Source organism: Phyllostomus discolor, chromosome 2 (assembly GCF_004126475.2).
Source record: "Phyllostomus discolor isolate MPI-MPIP mPhyDis1 chromosome 2, mPhyDis1.pri.v3, whole genome shotgun sequence".
Classification (NCBI taxonomy): Eukaryota; Metazoa; Chordata; class Mammalia; order Chiroptera; family Phyllostomidae; genus Phyllostomus; species Phyllostomus discolor.
Window position 1 is genome coordinate 149,680,590 of NC_040904.2, and position 20,486 is coordinate 149,701,075.

A 20,486-nucleotide genomic window follows, 5' to 3' on the forward strand; every position below is an offset into this window, starting at 1 on the left:
GGGCCTCAGTTTCTTCATCTTTTAAATGGAGTTAGGACTTTGAATTATTGTAAGAAATTTGGTGTTCTAACCAAAATGTTTTTCGCAATGATTAGCACATCAGAGCCACTCAAAAATGTTATTTTTTTCTCTCGGTACTTTCTGTACGCCCCCATCACTGAGCTAGAGCTCCCTGCCTTTCATTTCCACTTCCTTCCCACTACACATTCAGCACTCACACCAGTTACTTTTTAAAGCAGAGGTCTAGTTAACGTCAGTCTTTGGTTTCAAGAAAACACAACTTTTTACAAATTTTCATTGTCTGTATGGCAAAGACCATCTCCTTAGTATGGCATTTATGACCTTTTAGAATCCTAGCCCCACACTATTTTCCAGTTTACAAATTCACCACTCTCTATTATATAACCTATAACCCTAAAGTATCACACACTGTCAAGCCTTGGTTTATTACATACATTTATAACATATCAATGTTATAGCACATCAATAGTATAATACTAGGTATACAAATGCTTGGTATATATGTATCAAATATAATCAAATATAAACACATAGATATATCTCACATAATATATACGAAGCTACCATATTATAGGAAGGTAATCTAGCCTGCTAGAGGATGCTGTGAGGTGAAGAGGAACTGAGGTGCTTCATCTGAGCCGGCCTCGAGTGCTGGGCACATGGCAGAAGAGGGCCTTGTGGGCCAAGCAGCTATTCCAGCCAGCATCTGACTGCTCATGAGCCCAGGAGAGACCAATACATGAACCTCCCAGACAACCCACAAAATCGTAAGAAATAATAAATCGTTGTAGTAAGCTGTTACATTTAGGGTGCTTTGTCATACAGCAATAGGTACCTGATACACAGGCCACAACATGATATTTGGACTTCACTCAAAAACAAGAAGGAACAACCTGATTAGTCTGAGGTTTTAGAAGGACTACCTTGACAGCAGCATGCAGAATGGTTTGCAGTGGGGGCAGGGTGGAGATGGAAGGACTTGCTAGAACACTAGTGCATCAATGGAGCTGGGAAATAATGTAAATCCAAACTAAGACAGTGGGACCAGGGCAGGCACAGAACAGCCATCACAGGGGTACAATCAATGGTGAACACAGATTATAGAGTACAAAAAAGAAAAGTGAATTAAGAATCACTCAAAAGGTTTCTAGTCTAGGTAAATCAGTGGATGATAGTTCTATTTTCTAAGAGAGGAATCCCTGGAGCAAAAGAAAGTTTGACATAAATGTACAACATCCAAATGGAGATGTGCAGCAAGGTGGTGTAAATACTCAAATTTGGTGAATAAATTACCATGATTAATCTGGGTGGGTACTGAAGTGCTGTAGTCCAAGGAGCAATAACTATATGGCATAACTTGATTTCTAAGTCAAATAAAGTTTTAATGGTATGGACTCATTTTATTCATACTTCATCAGAAAAGAAAAGAAAAGAAATGGAAAGATATTTGATGCAGTCAACAATGCTCTGATGAACTTGAATCTTCAAGTTGTTCACCTTATGTAATTAATCTGTAATTAGCAGGGAACACTACTAGGATAGAATGATTCTACCTAAAGGCACTTTTAGTGTATGCAGAGAGTAAGATCTATGACAGAAGTTCTCTCTCTCTCTCCCTCCCTCCCTCCCTCCCTCCCTCTCTCTCTGCCTGCAGATTCTGTACATGCCTTCCATCCTATAGAGCAAGATGGGGCTTCCCTAACTACATGCTGGAAAGAAATCTCCACGTTGTATATTTTTCAAGAAAGCACAACTGATGATTTATTAATGTAATACTACATAATATAAAACTACAAAGACTACAAACAGTTTTAATAAGTACATGTAAATATTGGCTTACCTTTGGAATTGATTAAAATAGCAAGTAAATGGCTGGGAACCAATCTCATCTTTCCAGTACTGTTGCCAATTCATGACACTTTCCAGGTTCTTCTGATTTTCTCTCTTACAGGGAGGAATATAGGAGCACTAACAAAATAGAACAACAAAAAGTAAACCTATTATTCTATAGAATATGGAAATATAGTCCATTTTTATAGAGAGAGATGGCATTCTGCAGAGAGTAAATCTTTCTAACTTACCTAACTTTTAATACAGCCAAATTTAATTTTTTTGAGTAGACTTTGAATATTTTTTGACATGCAATTCATATATCATAAAATGTATCCTATTTTTTGTTTTTTAATTACATTCTACTAATTATGCTACTACAGTTGTTCTAATTTTCCCCCCTTTGCACCTCTACCCAGCACGACCCACTCCCTCAGGTAATCCCCACACCATTGTTCATGCCCATGGGTCATGCATGTAAGTTCTTTGGCTATTCCATTTCCTGTACTATACTTTACATCCCCATGACTAGTCTGTAACTACTTATTTGTCCCTCTCAATCCCCTCACCTCTTCACCCTTTCTCCTACACCTCTCTCCCATCTGACAACCATCAAAATGCTCTCTGTATTCATGATTCTATCTCTGTTCTTCTTGCTTGCTTAGTTTGTTCTTCAGATTCAATTGTTGACAGATATGTATTTATTGCCATTTTATTGTTCATAGATTTGATCTTCTTCTTTTTCTTAACTAAGTCCCTTTAGTATTTCATATAATAATGGTTTGGTGATGATGAACTCCTTTAGTTTTTTCTTGTCTGGGAAGTTCTTTATCTGCCCTTCAGTTCTAAATGATAGCTTTGCTGAGTGGAGCAATCTCCTGAGAAATAAACTGGTTTCTTACAGTCTTATGGACACTCCCCTGTAGGGAAGTAACTGCTTTTCTGTTGCTGCTTTTAAGATTCTCTCTTTAGCTTTAACCTTTGGCATTTTAATTATGATGTATCTTGAAGTGGGCCTCCTTGCATCCATCTTGTTTGGGACTCTCTGAGCTTCCTGGAGTTGCATGTCTATTTCCTTCAATAAATTAGGGAAGTTCTCTTTCATTATTTTTTCAAATAGATTTTCAATTTCTTGCTCTTTCTCTTCTCCTTCTGGCACCCTTATGATGCAAATGCTGGAACACTTGAAGTTGGCCCAGAGACTGCTCACACTATCCTTGCTTTTTCTGGGGGGGAAACTTCTTATGGCTCTGATTGGTTGTTTTTTGCTTCCTTATGTTCCAAACATTGATTTGATTCTTGGTTTCATCCCCTCCACTGTTGTTTCCCTTAATATTTTTCTTCATTTCAATTAGTGTATACTGGATCTTTTTTATGCTGTTGGGGTCCTCACCAAGTTCCTTGAGCATCCTTTTAACCAGTGTTTTGAACTCTGTATCTGAGAGATTGTTTATCTCCATTTTATTTAGGTCTTTTTCTGGACTTTTTGTCTCTTCTTTTATTTGGGCCACATATCTTTGTCTCCTCATTTTGACAGCCTCCTTGTATTTGTTTTTATGTATTAGGTAGAGCTGCTATGACTTCCTGTCTTGATAGCATGGCTTAATGTAGTAGGTATCCTGTAGGGCCCAGTGGCACAGCCTCTGCTATCACTCAAGCTGGGTACTTGAGGTGTGCCCTCTAAGTATACCCTCCTCTTGTAGTTGAGCTTTGATTGCTGTTGGCAGGTCAATGAGAAGGATTTACCCTGGCCATTCAAGTTGCAAGGACTAGCTATGACCACTGACCACCAACCTCTGCCCTCCATGGAGGATCAGCTGTGCAGATGCAGGGTGGTGGTGCTCTAATGTGGTCTATAGCTGTCCACTGGGTGCACTGGCCTTGGGGTTTCCTAGGTGGTTCATGTCAAGGTCAGCCCCCACTTGTGTTCTGCCTGGGGCCACCCTGCCTGAGCTATAAAGCAATCTGAGATGGCTGCTACTTGTGTAGGGCTTGGAGATTCTCAGGTGAAGTCAAGTTGTGAATCTAGGCTGGGTGCTGCTAGTGCTGGGCCTGGGGCCACTTAGCAAGAGGTATGGGAGTGAGGGCTCACTGAAGTTGGCTGTTGCTTATTTGAGAGTATTTAGGAAGTTGTGAAGCATAGTCAAGACCAGCCATTCATATAGAAAAGTCACAATTAACAGTTTGAGTGGGCCCGTAAGTTGGGTGGGACAGAGTCTCAGGGCATCTCCAGGGCAGGGCAAAAAGTGTAAGCTACGTTGATGGAGTCTCAGATATGAGATCCACCTGCCAGCTCTGTGGTTCGGTTTGGGGAGGGCTCAGAAAAAGGACAATAACCTCTGCCTGCCTTTCTGTCTGGGAGAAAGCTATTCCCCAGCTCCTGCCTTGATGCCAGGCACTTCAGTTCTTTCCTATTTGCTACTGGTGACTTTCAAGCTGCTATCCCGCTGCTAGAGCTCAGAGGGAGTGAGTCTGAATAAATACGTGTGTGGGTCCTTTAAGGGGAACTGCTCACGACTCCAGAAGTTTCTTCTACTCAGTCCCTGCTGGTTTTTGCAGCCACAAATTATGGGGATTAATCTTCCTGGCACTAGAAGCCTTGGCTGGGGTGCCTGGTGTGGGGATGGGACTCTTCACTCCCAAGATATTCCTCCCAAATTTTTATCCACCACACATGGATGTGGGACCAGTGTGTTTTGTGTCTGCACCACTCCTACCAGTCTGGATGGATGTAATTTCTTTAATTCCGTAGTTGTCAGACTTCTATTCAATACGATTGCTGATGGTTGTTGAGTCCAAAATTTAAATAGCTAAAATATACTAAGTCCTCATTTAATATCATTAATACGTTCTTGGAATCCTACCAAACCACATGTAGCAACACTAATTTTACCATAGGTTAATTGATATAAACAAGAGCTAAGTCCCTATGATATCTCATCAACATTATAATGAAACAACATTGAGTGAAATGACATTACTCGAGGACCTGCTGCATATTTCAAATTTTCAATTTGGCACAATTACAAAAAACGTTCCAATAACAAAATACAGTAAAAAATTAACCTACAGTCCTTACAGTATAAAGATATCTTGTAAGCAGCTATTTACAATCTGATAGCAAACTAAAAGCATATTTTCTCCTTTTGAGAGCCTGCCAACCGACAAAGGGAAGCAAATGAAAAAGTTAGTTTTACCTCCAATTTCTTTCTATGGACATTAATATTTTCCTCTTCCCTCTTGAACAAATCAAGCATGTACTCTCCTCAGATACTGCTCTCAAAAGTTGAAAGCCTAGTTTTCTTTTTTTACATTCTCTTGGACAACGAAATCAGCAGAAAAGTTCCTCTCAAGCACATAATCAGCGCATTTTGCTAACCAGTGCCTTTTCCTGCCATGCCTCTGACAAAGTAGTTCGCTCTGAAGTGACTCTATTACTCTAAGCAATATAGATTCAGCAGAATCGGAAAATTACTCTTAACTTTAGATGTTAAAATTATCCCTTAGTATTCTCATCCATTTTCTCCAATTCAGCCTTTTCTAATGATGCCGATCACAATGAAGGCAATGCCTGCTTGCAGTTACTGAGTAGTTACAATGTGCCAGACACTGCAATAAATGCTCTCAGGCTTTAACTCGTGTACTTCTCACAACAAGCCTATAGCGATCTCCATTTTACAGATGAGGATACTGAGATTTCTGTCAGCTCTATAATTAGAATTAGGTTCTGGTGATTTTATCATACTGTATTCTCAGATGTTTTACCAAGGTTTCTGATCTTAAGGAGCAAAAAAAATCTTTTAGCCTCATAGTATAATGAGTCATATTATTTTAGAGCACATACTGTATCAAAACCTTCCCATTATTTTCTGGTAAAATACAAACGTTTTAGCATGACGTAAAAAGCTCATCTGATCCCTGCCTGTCCTTGTCCTCAATTAGGCCTGGGACACAGCCACAGAGAAGCTCTTACTCCCCAAATCTGCCACATGCTGTCACAGCTCCCTGTCTGGCACGTGCTGTTCTTTCTCCTTTTAATGCCTTTTCCTTAGTTCCCTTCTTTCAGGATGCAGTTGTGATGTGACCTGTTTGGGGGAGGCTTCCACTTCTTATTCCGCAGTTAAGCCCCGCCCCCCATTTGTGTGGCTATAGGTGCAGTACCCTTCACCATCACAGCTAGAGTCACACAGGATCATACTTGTGTGAATGGCTAGCTGGAACAAGGGCTATTATTTTTTCTTTTCTGTATCTTCACACTTAGGTCTATGCCTGGAAATAGTGAAGTCTCAAAATGTGGGTAGAATTAATTAATAGTAACACACTTAATGACACAGCAATTTTACTTCTGGGTATTTATCCGAAGAAACCAAAAACACTAATTGAAAAAAAATATAGGCATCCCTATGTTCACTGCAGCATTATTTATAATAGCCAAGATATGAAAGCAACTCAGGTGTCCACGGACAGATGAATGGATAAAGAAGATGGGATACACACACACACACACATATAGGCACACACATACACACACTCATATACATATATACTATAGATATACACACAAAATGAAATAGTACACAGCAGCAATAAAAAATGAAATCTTGACATTTGCAAAAACATGGATGCATCTAGAGAATATTATTCTAAGTGAAATAAGTAAGGCAGAGAAAGACAGATACTGTATGGTCTGATTTATATGTGGAATTTATAAAAACAAAATATGAACAAACAAAACAAATGAAAACAAAAACAAACTCATAGAAACAAAGACCAAAGAGACAGTTCCCAGAAGGAAGGCGGTGGGGGGGGTGGTAAAAACGGACAGGGAACATAGTCAATAACACTGTGATAAGTTTGCACAGTGATAGGTGATTACTAGAATTAGTGGGGTGATCACACTGTAAGGTATAAAAATGTTGAATCACTATACTGTACACCTGAAACTATTACAACAAATGTATAGCAACCATACTAAAATAAATAATAACATACCTAGGTATACTTTTATTCAGATAGTAAAGTTATTTTCACAGTTATTAAACACTTTAAAGAATAAACAATATAAACACATTTTAAATTTTAGTAAATTTGGTTATTTTGCAGGCGTGTCCAACCTGAGGCCCATAGGCCACACAGGGCTCAGGATGGCTGTGAATATAGCCCAACACAAAATCGTAAATTTACTTAAAACATTATGAGATTTCTTTTTATGGTTACGTGTCACAGTGTATTTAATGTGTGGCCTAAGACAACTCTTCTTCTTCCAGTGTGGCCCTCAGAAACACCAAAAAGTTGCACAGCCCCGAATAGCAAGTTCACGTTATGCAAACAGTAATTGAATGACTGAGTCACTGCATATTTATCTTCTGCATATATAGTCCCACTTCTATTCATAACAGTAAGACACTGAAAATTCCTGTAAAATTATGCATTCTGAGTTTTTGCAAAGCATAAAGCAGGGGGCCTTAGAAGCAACGGTGATGATCAGATAGGGCTCCAGTCCTATTGTTTGTTAGGCATTTGGGCTTGAGTAAACAACGTCCTTCTGGATTTCACTTTTTTCTAATGTGTACGGTCTCCCAAATAATTTCTAACTCTGCATTTCCATGATTCTCTTCTTGGAGGTACTCCAAGAAAGTTTCCAACAGAAGGCAGGGCTACAAACACAACTGCAGTCTTCTTCCCAGAAGAGATCCTGCCTGCTGGGGACACGGCTGGGAAGTGTGACTGAGTCACCGGTCCAGCCAGAAAAAAGGCCATTCGTGGGGGGTCCTCTCCTGGGGGCCTGTACTTCGTATTAAGGAAATGTTCAGAAGGGGACCCTGATTTTTCTATTGCTTATTTCCAATAATGTGCTGGACATTTCTTTTCCTTCTACTAAGACATTTCTTTCTCATACCATGGTAAATTAGTTTATGAAGGGAGAAGGGGTGTCAACTGATTGTGCTCTTTGTGCAGGAAGGAGACATTTCTTGATCTGGAGGTAGAAGCTGTGGGGAGTGAAACCCTGAAAATTCATCACAGCCCTCTTTGCAGTGGGTAGACTCCACACAAGGGGTGAACGTTTTAGAGACTAAAAACTAACAACACAGTATAATTAACACAGATTTTAAAATTTTGCAAGTTGAGTCCTCTTCTCAATGACAGTCACTCTGATGTGACCAGGAGACTCACACCCACGTGTTCCTGAAAAAGTCAGACAAAAACTTCCACTGAGCATGTCCAGCTTGTATCAGGTATGTCCTGGTTTTATGTGGGATAAAAGAAACGTTTTTTGCCTTCAGGAAACTTTGAGCCAGTGTGAATGGACCTTTGGAAGCAAAGCACTTTTTTCATTGGGGAAAAAGATCCAAGATCAAAGTCCAGGTATTCTTTTCATGGACTGCATTCTTCCCAAAGAGTATCAGATTAACTGATGAACTGATAATACTCTAGCAACTTTTAAAGCTCACGTCGCCTTGAAAGGAAAATATTTTGAGGGCTAAACTTTATGTTCTTAAAAATCATTATTGTTCATTTTCCCCTATCTTGATTCTCTAGTTGGTTTGTCTTTAAAATTTCTGTGAAGCCAAACTCAGACTCTTCCTAGATCTCTTCTCAATTCTGCTTAAGTGGATGAGTGTAGATTTTTTTAAATTTTAAAATAAGCTATAAATGAAATTTCAAAGCAGCACTCTAGGGAAAAAAATGAAAAAGAAAAATTCAGTCATTGAAACTCCTTTCCTTTCTAGGTTGTCCAAGCCTGATGGGCAACCATCCAATAATAGCTCTATCACGATACAGCTATAGATGCCAATAATAGGCCTATCATGAATCTTTCCCCTTTGGGTTGGGGCCACAAAGAATAATGTATAACATATCATCATCATCATCATCATGGCTGACATTGACTACAGGTCAAGCATTAATTCGACTCTCATTTAATCCAGATGAGCAAATGTTATCGCCCTCATTTTATAGATGAGGGGCAGGGCGTGTTTGAGAAAACTGAAATTCAGACTGCAGAGTGTTCTTAACCACTGCACAACAGTGCCTCCCAGGTCCCTCCCTTTGGCGCTTCCCAGTTTTCTCTTTGGAGTTCCCTGATGTGGAGGTAAGGCAGAAGAGCTGACTTTTGCAACCCTCTCTTGGAGAACCGGTGTAAAGAGTCTTTGGGAATGAAACTGGTATAGTCCTCCTGAGGAAGCATGGGCCAAGGCAGTCTCACTCAGTCCTTTGTTGCCCTCAGAGAAATGCATTGTAAGTCTCCGCTTGTTCCCTCTGGTCTCAGTTTGGCTCCAGGGCTGGATTTTTGTGCCATGGACGTAATTTCACTTACGTAAATTTGCAAACACATTGTCTTTGGTTATGTAGGACAATGAGCATTCCCTTTGAGAAACTCCTGACCTTTTCTGTTTTTCATTTGCAAAGGCAGCATTTCCTAACTTCTAAAATCACTACTGCCCAAGTAACCTTTGCTAGAATTGGTGTCATTTGCTGCCTAAACTTGCATGAAATGACTTTCTTTAAAAAGTCAGGAAGAAAAAAAGGCATGTGATATATTTGTTTAATGTCTACCTTTTAGGGGGAAAAATGGACTTCTGCATGCCTGAGCGAAGCTGACGGGATCAACTGGGCCATTCTGAACACACTGAGGCAAAGGCTTCCAGCGAGTTTATGAAGGGAAGTCACTACTACCACAGGATGTGGAACATTTGATTACATACTTGATATTACTTATTTTCCACTATCTTATTTTAGGTTTTGTCAAGATTTATAATGGCATGCTTTTTCACCCTGCCACTGTGGATTTATATTTTAATAGAACCCTTCTTGTGTGGGTTCTTTGTGTGATAAGTGTCTTGAGGATTGCGTTTCAATCATGTGGGTAGAGTAGGCAGAATTCACTTTCTTCCTTTACTGAGTCACTTTAAAAAACCATTGCACAAAACACACGATCCATTTAACTAAACATTGGGGACTGGGTTCTATGTCAGGCATTATCTAAGATACAGAAATGAGAAATTGGCTTTTTCTCCAGTTTCTTTCTTGACTTCACTTGTGCAGGAAACATAGTATCGAAAGACACAGTATTTGAATGGGTTTGGCTGATTAAATAATTTCCAAAGTAAAATTGGTTAGAAATGAATCCTTAAAACATCACCTACTAGAACATAGGTCTAATTACATTTCATACCAATATCCCTCCATTTTTTGGAGTCCTGTAAGACATCTCCATGTCAACTATGATTTGTAACTTAGAAAAAAATGGAATTTATTTATAAATAACTGTCTTTATTCTTTCTTACATGTTTAAACTTCAGTCACCTTCAAAGTGCTCTCCATTTGATGCAATACACCTATTGAGACTTTTTTTCCACTGCTCAAAACAGTTTTTAAACTTGTCAGTCTTAATGCCTTTTAGTGCTTCTGCTGATTTTTTTGTTTCACCTCTTCCAAATCAGCAAAACATTTCCCTTTGAGAACTTTTTTCATCCAGGAAAACAAAACAAAACAAAAGTTGCTCAGGACAAGATTGAGTGCATAGGGAGGGTGAGGCACAGGGGTCATGTCATTTTTTGGTCAAAGGCTGAGCATTTAGCATGGTGTGGGCAGATGCACTCATAGATCACCCATCATGAAATGGGCAATAGCATCGAAAGAGTCTTCCAAAAAAATTTAATGAAGCCAAACACAGCCTCTCACAACAACGCCAGCTGGTACACGGCTACAGATGCTTTCCTGGAACACTCATCTAGCGGAGGAAGCCTGTACTACAAGGGGCCCTCCTGCCAGCAGATGATTCTGGTTTTCCAGAAAAGCACTGTGGAATAAAAAGTGTAACTGAGCCATTTACAAACTCTACAATGTTTCACATACTTCAAGACTTCTTTAATTGCATGTGTAAGCATGTATACACACACAGCTTATGAATGTAGGTTAACTGAACAAACGCTATGAAATTATACTTCAGCTAAAAAAGTTCTAGGGCAGGTGGTTCCAGGATGTATATCCATATCCTAAAGATAAATGAAAATAATCTTGTGGAAGAATTTGAAGGTGAAGTAAATGGCCTAGAAAATATGAAGAGCAAGACTAAGAAGAGGAGAAGCTACAATGGGCTCTTCTGACAGCTCCCTGGGCTGCACAGGAACAGACTGGTGCTCAGCCCAGAAGAGTGTTTGTCAAAGCATGTTCCACAGACCAGTGGATTGCTGGTCAGAAAGACCCACCTCTGACTGTCTGACTCAGTAGGACTAGGAATCTACATTTTTTTTTGTTTGTTTTTGTTTTTTTTTGTTTTTAAATTTTATTTATTTTTATTATTATATTTTTTTTAGAGAGGGAAGGGAGGGAGAGAGAGAGAGAGAGAGAAACATCAATGTGCGGTTGCTGGGGGTTATGGCCTGCAACCCAGGCATGTACCCTGGCTGGGAATCCAACCTGGGACACTTTGGTTCCCAGCCCGTGCTCAATCCACTGAGCTACGCCAGCCAGGGCTTGGAATCTACATTTTTAATGTCTCTTTCCCCTCAGAATGACAGGATTTTAGAAATGATAATTTAGGCAACAAACCACTCTCCACTGGTGAGTACTGGATAGGAAACAAACATCAGATATGACTCGCTCCTTACCGCTTTCCTTCCTCCCTTCCCAGGAGCACGCAGGGTAGTAATAGTGACATATTCACAAAGGGCGTTGGGATTACAGAAGAGGAAATGAAGATTTGGCTTTGGAGTTCTGAGATTTTGAGAGGCCTCACAGAAGAGATGACTTGGGATTTGTGTCTTCCTGCAGCTCCCTTCTCAGTGAACGGGTTTGGAAGGCGACATTCCAAGAAGAAACGCAATGTGCAGAGACTCCACGCATGGATGTTCTGAAAAAATGAGTCCTCTAATGTGCCAGCGCACAGGGGGCGTGGGGGATGGCGACGGAAAATGCCCAAATTACCTCAACTACCACTCACTGAAGAATTGTTCTTCTCCTCTTACCTGCTGCTCTGAAAAGCTGCTCACTGCCTCCTGCAGAGGGTTCCACCCACCCGCCAATGCTCTTTCAGTTCCAGCTTGTTATCATGTGTTAATACTGCATCTGCATTTTTGTTAACTTAGTAATATTCACTTAACTTCTGGATCTGAGCAGACTGCTAAGACTCGTGACATCATTAAAGCCAAGAAAAGTTTGAAACGACATTCCACTTTCAAGAGAAAATAGTTCATTCAGCTTTAGAGGTAGAAAATAAAAATACACTGTTTTACCAAATGTAAAGGTCAATTCTAAATAGAAGTCAGACCCAAACCAGAAGTTTTAAACTGGAAGAAGCTCGATAGTTATTATTTGTAACAGTTATGGCAGTACAGTACACGTAAAAATTTGCTCAGTGGCTTATAATCATAATGTAAACTCCTTGAGACAGCCAATCCTCTCATAACCATATAGAACTTGAAATGAAGTAAGTTTGTTAAATGCTCATGCATGCACTTAGATATGCCTCTTTGATGACATTATTTTTTGTGCATTGTATTGTGCACTGTAAGATACATAAATCCAATGTGTGCGTGTATGTATAAATATTCAATGAAATATTACAACCATCATCGCTGTATGAGGCCAAATAAGCTCTGTCCCCAAGTCCCCTAGAACCAGGACTGATAGATGGCGATGATAAAAACTGATGCTTCCTATTTGTGGCAGAGTGTATTTTCCAAAGATGGCTTCACCAATATATAGCAATGTTTGGGATTACTACTCTGAACCATCATTCAGTGACTCACAACACTACCAGCTTCCAGTGGCAGCCAGAGCAGCAGAATCTGCTCCAGCTGCTCCAGGCTACAGAAAGCGCTCTGGATTCACCTCTGTGGCCCAGTGCCTCCAATAGTCTACAAGGGGTCTGTGCCATATCGGAGGACACAGGGTGCCCACAGAGAACTCTGAGAGCATAAAGCAAATCCATGCTTTCTTTAGCAAACAACTATTGTCTTTTTGAAAAACCACTGGTTTGTTACTGAGCACCAGTGAGGTCTGAATGCCTGAACAGGGAACATCAAGTCACCCTATTATCCATTATATGCTGGGCTACTTGACCCACTAAGACACAATGGCGGGTTTACCGGGCTGAAGCAGGCCCTGCAGGCAAATGAGTTTCATTAGCAAATAGTTTGCACTCCCAATGCACCTTCGCCTTCCCGAACGTGTCCTAATATGCAGCCACTAATCTAGGCCTGTTTTTCTCATACTAGGATATACACCCCTCCAGAGTACTCTGCAGTGTGTCAGGGGGTACTTGAAATCTATGACCAATTTTGGCAGATGAAAAATATTGAGCTCAGTGAATATAACTTTGAACAAAATTTCTGATTGTTTATTTTTCTTATAAGGAATGATGTTGGAGGTACAGACCTTACTTATTTATGGGCACTGGCTAGCAAATAATAAATTGCATTTTGATTAAACTGATTAGAGTGCGTTTCTATTCTCAGAAACAGAACTCTAATCAATACCTAAGATCTAAGCTGTCTTTCCCAGGCACCCTTTCTGAGGAAGCTACTTGAGGATGTACTCCAGCAAAATGAAGGTATAAACCAGTGGATTTCAACCTTTCTCATTCCATGGCACACATAAACTAATTACTAAAATGCTGAAGCACACCAAAAAATATAGTATGTTTTTGCTAATCTGACAAAAAAATAGGTGTAATTTTTACTCATTCACACTGGATGGCTATTGTGTTGGCTGTTGTTATTTTTTAATTTCACAGTCTAAGGAAAAGAGGTCAGTGTCCTGACTAAATAAATAGTCAGGTACTGCATGTTTTTAAAATCCTTGCAACACACCAGTTGAAAACTTCTGGTACAAACCAAGAAAGAGGAAGGCATGGGGTCAAGGAAAGAGAGCATCCAAAAGGAAAATGCAGCAGGCCTAAGGCACAACCAGTTCAGTGGGGCTGTAGGCCGAACGAGCCCAGACAGGATGTCCCAGGAAAGGTTTTTTTAAAGAGAAAAAAGTACAACAAAATGGTTACCTATTATAAATAACTATATGAAAAGCAGTATACAAAGGAGTTTCACAATTCTGTGGGAGAATTTCAGAAAAATAAAAGTACAAAGGAAAGTAAAATATGAAAAGGGAATGATTATTAGGTCAAGAAAAATAAAAAGTGACTTCTGGCCAAGATGGAGGCGTAGGCAGACGCACTGTGCCTCCTCCCACAACCAAAACTAAGGACAACAACAATTTAGAAACAAAAAACCACCAGAACAGAGAGAAATGAACTGAACAGAAGTCTGACTACCGTACATCCAGACGGGTAAGGAGGAGCGGAGTCGGAGGCCTACAGAGAGGGGTCGAGGGGTCCTGGCAGGAAAAAGCGGTGGCTGGCAGACTCGGGTGCGCAGGGCACAGATGGCAGTTGGCGGACCCCAGAAACGCAGGGGCAGCTGACAGACCAGTGGCAGACCCTAGGCACAGGAGGCCACGAGCAGATCCAGTGAGGCGCGCAAGGCAGCTGGCTGTCCGCAGCCACACATTTGAGTGCAGATAAACCAGGGGAAAATGGGCAGTGACACAGACCACGCAACCCAGGGCCCCAGGGCCCCCGTGCTGGGAAACAAAGCCTAAAGGCACCGACTGGAAACACCTGTGGGAGTTGAGCCTGGGAGAATCTCCCAGCCTCACAGGAGGCTCCTTGGGGAGACCCACAGAGTCCTAGAAAGTTCACAAACCCAACCGCCCAGGAGCCAGCATCAGAAGGGCCCAGTCTGCTTGTGGGAAGTGGCAGAGGGGACTGAAGTCCTAGAGAGAGCAGAGCAGACGCCATTGTTCCCTCTCGGACCCCACCCCCACAAACAACGTCACAACCCAGCGACTGAGGTGCCCCACCCTGGTGAACACCTAAGGCTCCGCCCCTCTTACATAACAGATGAGACCAGACCAAAGGTGGGGGGTGGGGATGGCTCAAACTGAAGTGAAAGCCCCTTGGCCAGTGCTTTTAAGCAAATGAGAGTTAGCCATCCTACCAGATGCACAGTTCAAAGCACTGGTGATCAGAATGCTCACAGAATTGGTTGATTTTGGTCACAAATTAGATGAACAAATGAAGACTACAATAAGTGAAATGAAGAAAAATGCACACAGAGCCAATAGTGATGGAAAGAAAACTGGGTTTCCAATCAATGGAATGAACTAGAAGGAAGAAAGGAACAACCAAACAGAAAAGAATGAAGAAACAAGAATTCAAAAAAATGAGGAGAGGCTTAGGAACCTCCAGGGCATCTTTAAATGTTCCAACATCCGAATTATAGGGGTACCAGAAGGGGAAGAGGAAAAACAAGTGGAAAAGTTATTTGAACAAATAATAAAGGAGAACTTCCCCAATCTGGCAAGGGAAATAGACTTCCAGAAAGTCCAGGAAGCTCAGAGAGTCCCAAAGAGGATGGACCCAAGGAGGAACATGCCAAGGCACATCATAATGACATTACCCAAGATAAAAATGAAGGAGAGAATTCTAGAAGCGACAAGAGATGAGAGACGGTTACCTACAAAGGAGTTCCCATCAGACTGTCAGCTGATTTCTCAAAAGAGATCTTGCAGGCAAGAAGGGGCTGAAAAGAAGTATTCAAAGTCATGAAAGGCAAAAACCTACATCCAAGATTGCTCTATCCAGCAAAGCTTTCATTTAGAATGGAAGGGCAGATAAAGTGCTTCTCAGATAAGGCCAAGTTAAAGGAGTTCATCATCACCAAGCCCTTATTATTATGAAATGTTAAAGGGACTTATCTAAGAAAAAGAAGATAAAAAATATGAACAGTAAAAAAAGACATCAAACTCACAGTTGGTAACAACCACACCTAAAACAAAAGCAAACTAAACAAACAACTAGAACAGGAACAGAACCACAGAAATGGAGATCACATGGAGGGTTAGCAACAGGGGAGTGGGAGGAGGAGAGAGGGGGAAAAGGTATAGAGAATAAGTAGCATAGACAATAGGTAGGAAATAGAGGAAGGGCAAGAAGAGTATGGGAAATGCAGAGGCTAAAGAACCTATGACATATGGACATGAACTAAAGGGGGGGAATGTGGGTGGGAGAGGGTGGGCAGGGTGGAGGGGAGTGAAGAGGGAAAATGGGACAACTGTAATAGCATAATCAATATATTAAAAATATATTTAAAAAGAAAAATAAAAAGTTATAAGAGATTAGCAATAGTTAAAATAAGTATTGAATGTTAATTTAGCCAAAAATAATGATAGGCCGATATTAAAAGGATGAAGGGGGGAAAATGGTGTGGATTAGAATGTTGTAAGAAAGTTAAATCCTCGTATTCTATCAAAGGCTGACACTAGTATCTAAAATATATAGATCAGGAAGCCTACTGTTTAGAAACATGGTGGTAAATACTATGGGAAAAACTAAAAATAGTTAAAAACATTTGTCTATGAGTGGCAAAAGGGGTTGGGACAAAAGAGTCCCAATAGTAGTTCCATTGAGAACTTTCTCCACTTCCTCTATGGCAATTGGTCTACTTAAAAATCTCTATTACACTGTTTTAGTTTGGAAGTTTGTATTATTCTATGGCATCATCATTTCATCCAACAGTCTCAAATTTATTGGCACAGTATTGATCAAAGTATTCGCTCGAAATTATTTTAACTTTATCTGAATATTTTCTCATTCTTATTGCTAAGTTTGTATTTTCGAAGAGCATTTCTTCGGTAGCTAAACTTGCTGAGGATTCATATCTGACCTTATGTTTCTGGGGCAAAAAAAAAAAAGAAAGAAAGAAAAACAATCCTTCACTCCTGGAAAATGCTCAGCATGTCTCCAGTGTGAATTCTGAAACCGCAATATTTTAATGCCATAACTTTGTGTTCTTAATTTTCTACCTTTCCTGCTCTGCAAAATCAAATAAATATCTGTTAAAACACACGGAAGGTCAAAGTGTTAGACATTAACCAGAAAACGGACACTCAGTACATCACCTGGGCGTGGGAGACAAAGCTGGCTGAGACAAAGCTCAGCAGATCAAGGAGGTAGCTGCCATCTCAAGTCAGAGCAGTGAGTGCACCTACCGCCCTGAGCGAAGCCCTCCAACCACCGGAAAGCAAGCTCCCAGCTGGCTGGCATTTCCTTCACCCCTGGATCCCCAAAACCTCGAGCAGGGCCTGCTGCATGTGGGTACTCAATAAACATCTGTTCAACGAATGACTCTGCAGATATTTTAAAATAATGCCACCACAGCAGCAATCTGTACTGGCAGATATTTTCCCACCAGTTGTGAAGATTAAGGAAGGGAGAGTTGGAGATACTGAGATACCAGAAATCATGCTGCTGCTTCGGTATTACAAATAAAGTTGATGACAAAGCCCCTGACCTCTTTCCTCACCTGTGAACGTTCCCTACTTGATGCCTCAGTAACTACGAACGTAAATGTCAAGGTTTATTTGTTCCACAAGTATATGTCAATACTACCTTCCTGGAATGTTGTATGTATTATCTATAATCCTCAGTCTGTGAAGAAACCGAGGATCAGGAGGTTAAGTGATTGGCATACAGGTGCACACCTAGATTCAGGTGTAGGCGCCACAGCATTTTCCACTATACCAGACAGCTTCTAAATCCCTGCCACGTGTGCAGCTCTGCCCTGGGCACTGGTAGTGAAACCTAAGGTCATCCCTGACAGGGGCGCTGTGGAAAGGATTTCCATTCCTTCAGCACCGTGGTGACTTTAAGTGGCTGGGTATATAAATACAACACACTATTGGTTTTCTCAAGTAGGTAGCTTCATTTTTAATACACTGATCCTCTAAGCTGTATTATTCAGTCTTTCTCCATAAGTTTCACAGATCGTTTATTTTAAAGTGACATTTCTGGGTTTTCTCTCATTACAAAAGTAAGCCATCTTTACTGGAAAGAAACCTGGAAGCCAGGGTGGAGCCTCCTCAAAAAATTAGTAGAGTTAACATATGACCCAGAGACCCCTCTTCTGGGTATCTACCTGAAAAAACTAAAAACATTTACTTGAAAAAACATATGGACCCCTGTGTTCATTGCAGCATTACTCACAGTGGCCAAGACATGTAAACAACCACAGGGGCCTTCAAACAAGGATGCATAAAGAAGCATACATACAATGTGTGCATACATACAATGCAGTACCACTCAGCCACAAGAAAGATGAAATACTGCCATTTGTGACAGCATGGATGGATCCTGAGAATGTCATGCTAAGCAAAATAAGTCAAGAACCCTATGATTTCACTCGTGTGGGAAATAAAACTGAAACTCATAGACACAGACAACAGTATGATGGCTACTCGAGGGAAGAGGGGTGAGGGGATAGTAAAAGGTAAAGGGGGTTAAATATATGGTGACAGAAGAAGATGTGACTCTGGGTGGTGAGCACACAATGCAATATATAGGTCATGTATCATAGAACTGTACACTCGAAACCTGTATAATCCTATTAAGCATTATCTTCCAATAAATTTGATTTAAAAAATTAGGGGTGCATGTATGTAGATATATAATACATAAACACAAACACATTTTATTATTTCAATATGAAATCATACTGTTTTGTAACCTATTTTTGTCAATAACAAACCAGAAACATCCTTTTTTTGTCAAAATATATACAATATAATTTAACACAATATTTCATCATATAAATGTATGTCTATATCAATTCCTTCAACCAGTACCATATAATTGAACATTTAGGTTGTTTCAGATATTTTGCAATTTTTAATGGTGTTGCAAATAATACATTTATAGCCACATCTTTCAACAATTCCATCATTTTTTCCTATGATATCTCACCAAAAATAGTTTTCCTGTCTAAGAGTATGCATATTGTGCCAGGATGAATAATGTCTTTCCCCAGATTCATGTCTACTCAGGACCTCAGAATGTGACCTCATTTGAAAATAGGGTCTTCACAGATATGATTAGTTAAGATGAGGTTGTAGTAGATTTGGGTGGACCCTAAATCCAGGAACTGTTGCCTTTATAAGAGAAAGGAGGGGGAGATGCAAAGACACACAGATGGAAGGTGACCAGGAATGCCGGGGGTCACACGCAACCACCATTACCTAGAAAGAGGCAAGGATTTTTTCTAGAGCCTTCAGAAGAATGGCCCCTCTGACTCCTTGATTTTAAGCTTCTGTTCTTCAGAACTGTAAAAAAACCCACAAATTTCTCTTGTCTTAATTAAGCCACCCAGTTTATGTTATTTGGTTACAGCAGCCCCAGCAAAATAATAAATGTATTTTTCAGGATTTTGGTATGCACTTCCGATTCTTCCCTGACAATCCGCTCCTTCCAGCAGTGCATGAGACTGCCCATGACCTCCTGTCCTTACCAATGTGGTATTTCTCAACTTGACAGGCAGGAAGAGTATCTCAATATTACACTGTTTAATATTTCTTTGGATACTAGTGAGATTGCACATATTTTTCACGTGTCTAGTTTGTTGTCATTCTTCATTGAACTGCTGTTCATGCTTTTGCCTCAGGGTTCTCCAGAGAAATTGAACCAATAGGATATAAGTAATCATAGAATATTTATCATGAGGAACTGGCTCACACAATAATGGAGGCTGAAGGGCCCCATGATCTGCTCTCTGCAAGGTGGAGGCCCAGGAAAGCAGGTGGTATCATTCTGGGTGAGTCTGAAGGCCTGAAAACCAGGGGTGTAGGGAACCGCTTCTTGAGATGTGGAAATGCAGCCCAGCACCCACATGAAAAACCAGTAGGGGGTGAGTTGGCACACAGGACCACACCCATGAAGAAGTTCTCCCGTGGGAAATCAGGCCTGCATTATACTTAGGCTGCTTTGTGACTTGCTCTTGCTAAAACTCTCTCACTCTGAGTTCAGGCAGCAAGCCCTTGCTGCATATCTTTGAAGTAACTTTCTGAAGTCGGTGCTAATTCTCCCAAGGACTGAAGTGTAACCGGACCTGTTACTCTTATCGTTTCCTTGCATTTGCAGCATTTTTCAATGGACTGAATTTACAAGTTTGGGTCCTAGCAGCCCTTGGGTGCCCCTTTGTCTTAATCCTTATTTGTGCTTTATGATATATATATATATATATATGTGTGTGTGTGTGTATATTGTTATATGTTATTTTCTTAAGATCGCATTCGAAAACAGCAAATAGTAGGTTTCACAGGCTTAACAACTACATTTGATTTTAAAAACAAAAAAGGGGGAGATGTTGAGAGCCGCCCTGCCTGGTTTCAGGAGCTGTAATCCCCCCATGGCTAAGGCTGAGTGAGCAACCTTCGGACCAGTAGCCACTAAGGAGGCAAAGCTTATCTCTCTAGCAGGAGTGCCACTTCTGCTCCTTTTACTTCATCCATAACTGGCCCCCAATGCTTGGTTGGTTAGCCAGTAACAGGTAAGATTCCCCAAGGGAAGAACAACCTAAGACAGGCAGGATCATGTGGAGGCACCCAAGGAAGGACTTGGGGGGCTATGGAGAAAGGGGGTGATGGACCCTCGCCCCTCAGCTTTGACAAAGACTGAGTCCTCATTCTGCCTGGGAGAAGTCTCCTAATCTCTTGGCTGCCTTACTTCCCCTGCCTGACTTAATCCTGAAACAATGACAGAGGGTGGTGCAGCCCTGTGCTGGAAAGGGCGAGTTCCCTGGGTG

The 20,486-nt window shown here is 40.8% G+C and overlaps 1 protein-coding gene across 1 annotated transcript in view; it reads right to left on the minus strand.

Moving 5' to 3' along the window:
* Positions 1 to 20,486, minus strand: part of KCNMB4 (potassium calcium-activated channel subfamily M regulatory beta subunit 4) — a 57,333-nt gene that overhangs the window by 22,570 nt on the left and 14,277 nt on the right. Inside the window, exon 2 of the mRNA XM_028533155.2 lies at positions 1,862 to 1,989. Within this exon, the coding sequence (XP_028388956.1) occupies positions 1,862 to 1,989 (128 nt within the window). The remainder of the gene's footprint in view (positions 1 to 1,861; positions 1,990 to 20,486) is intronic.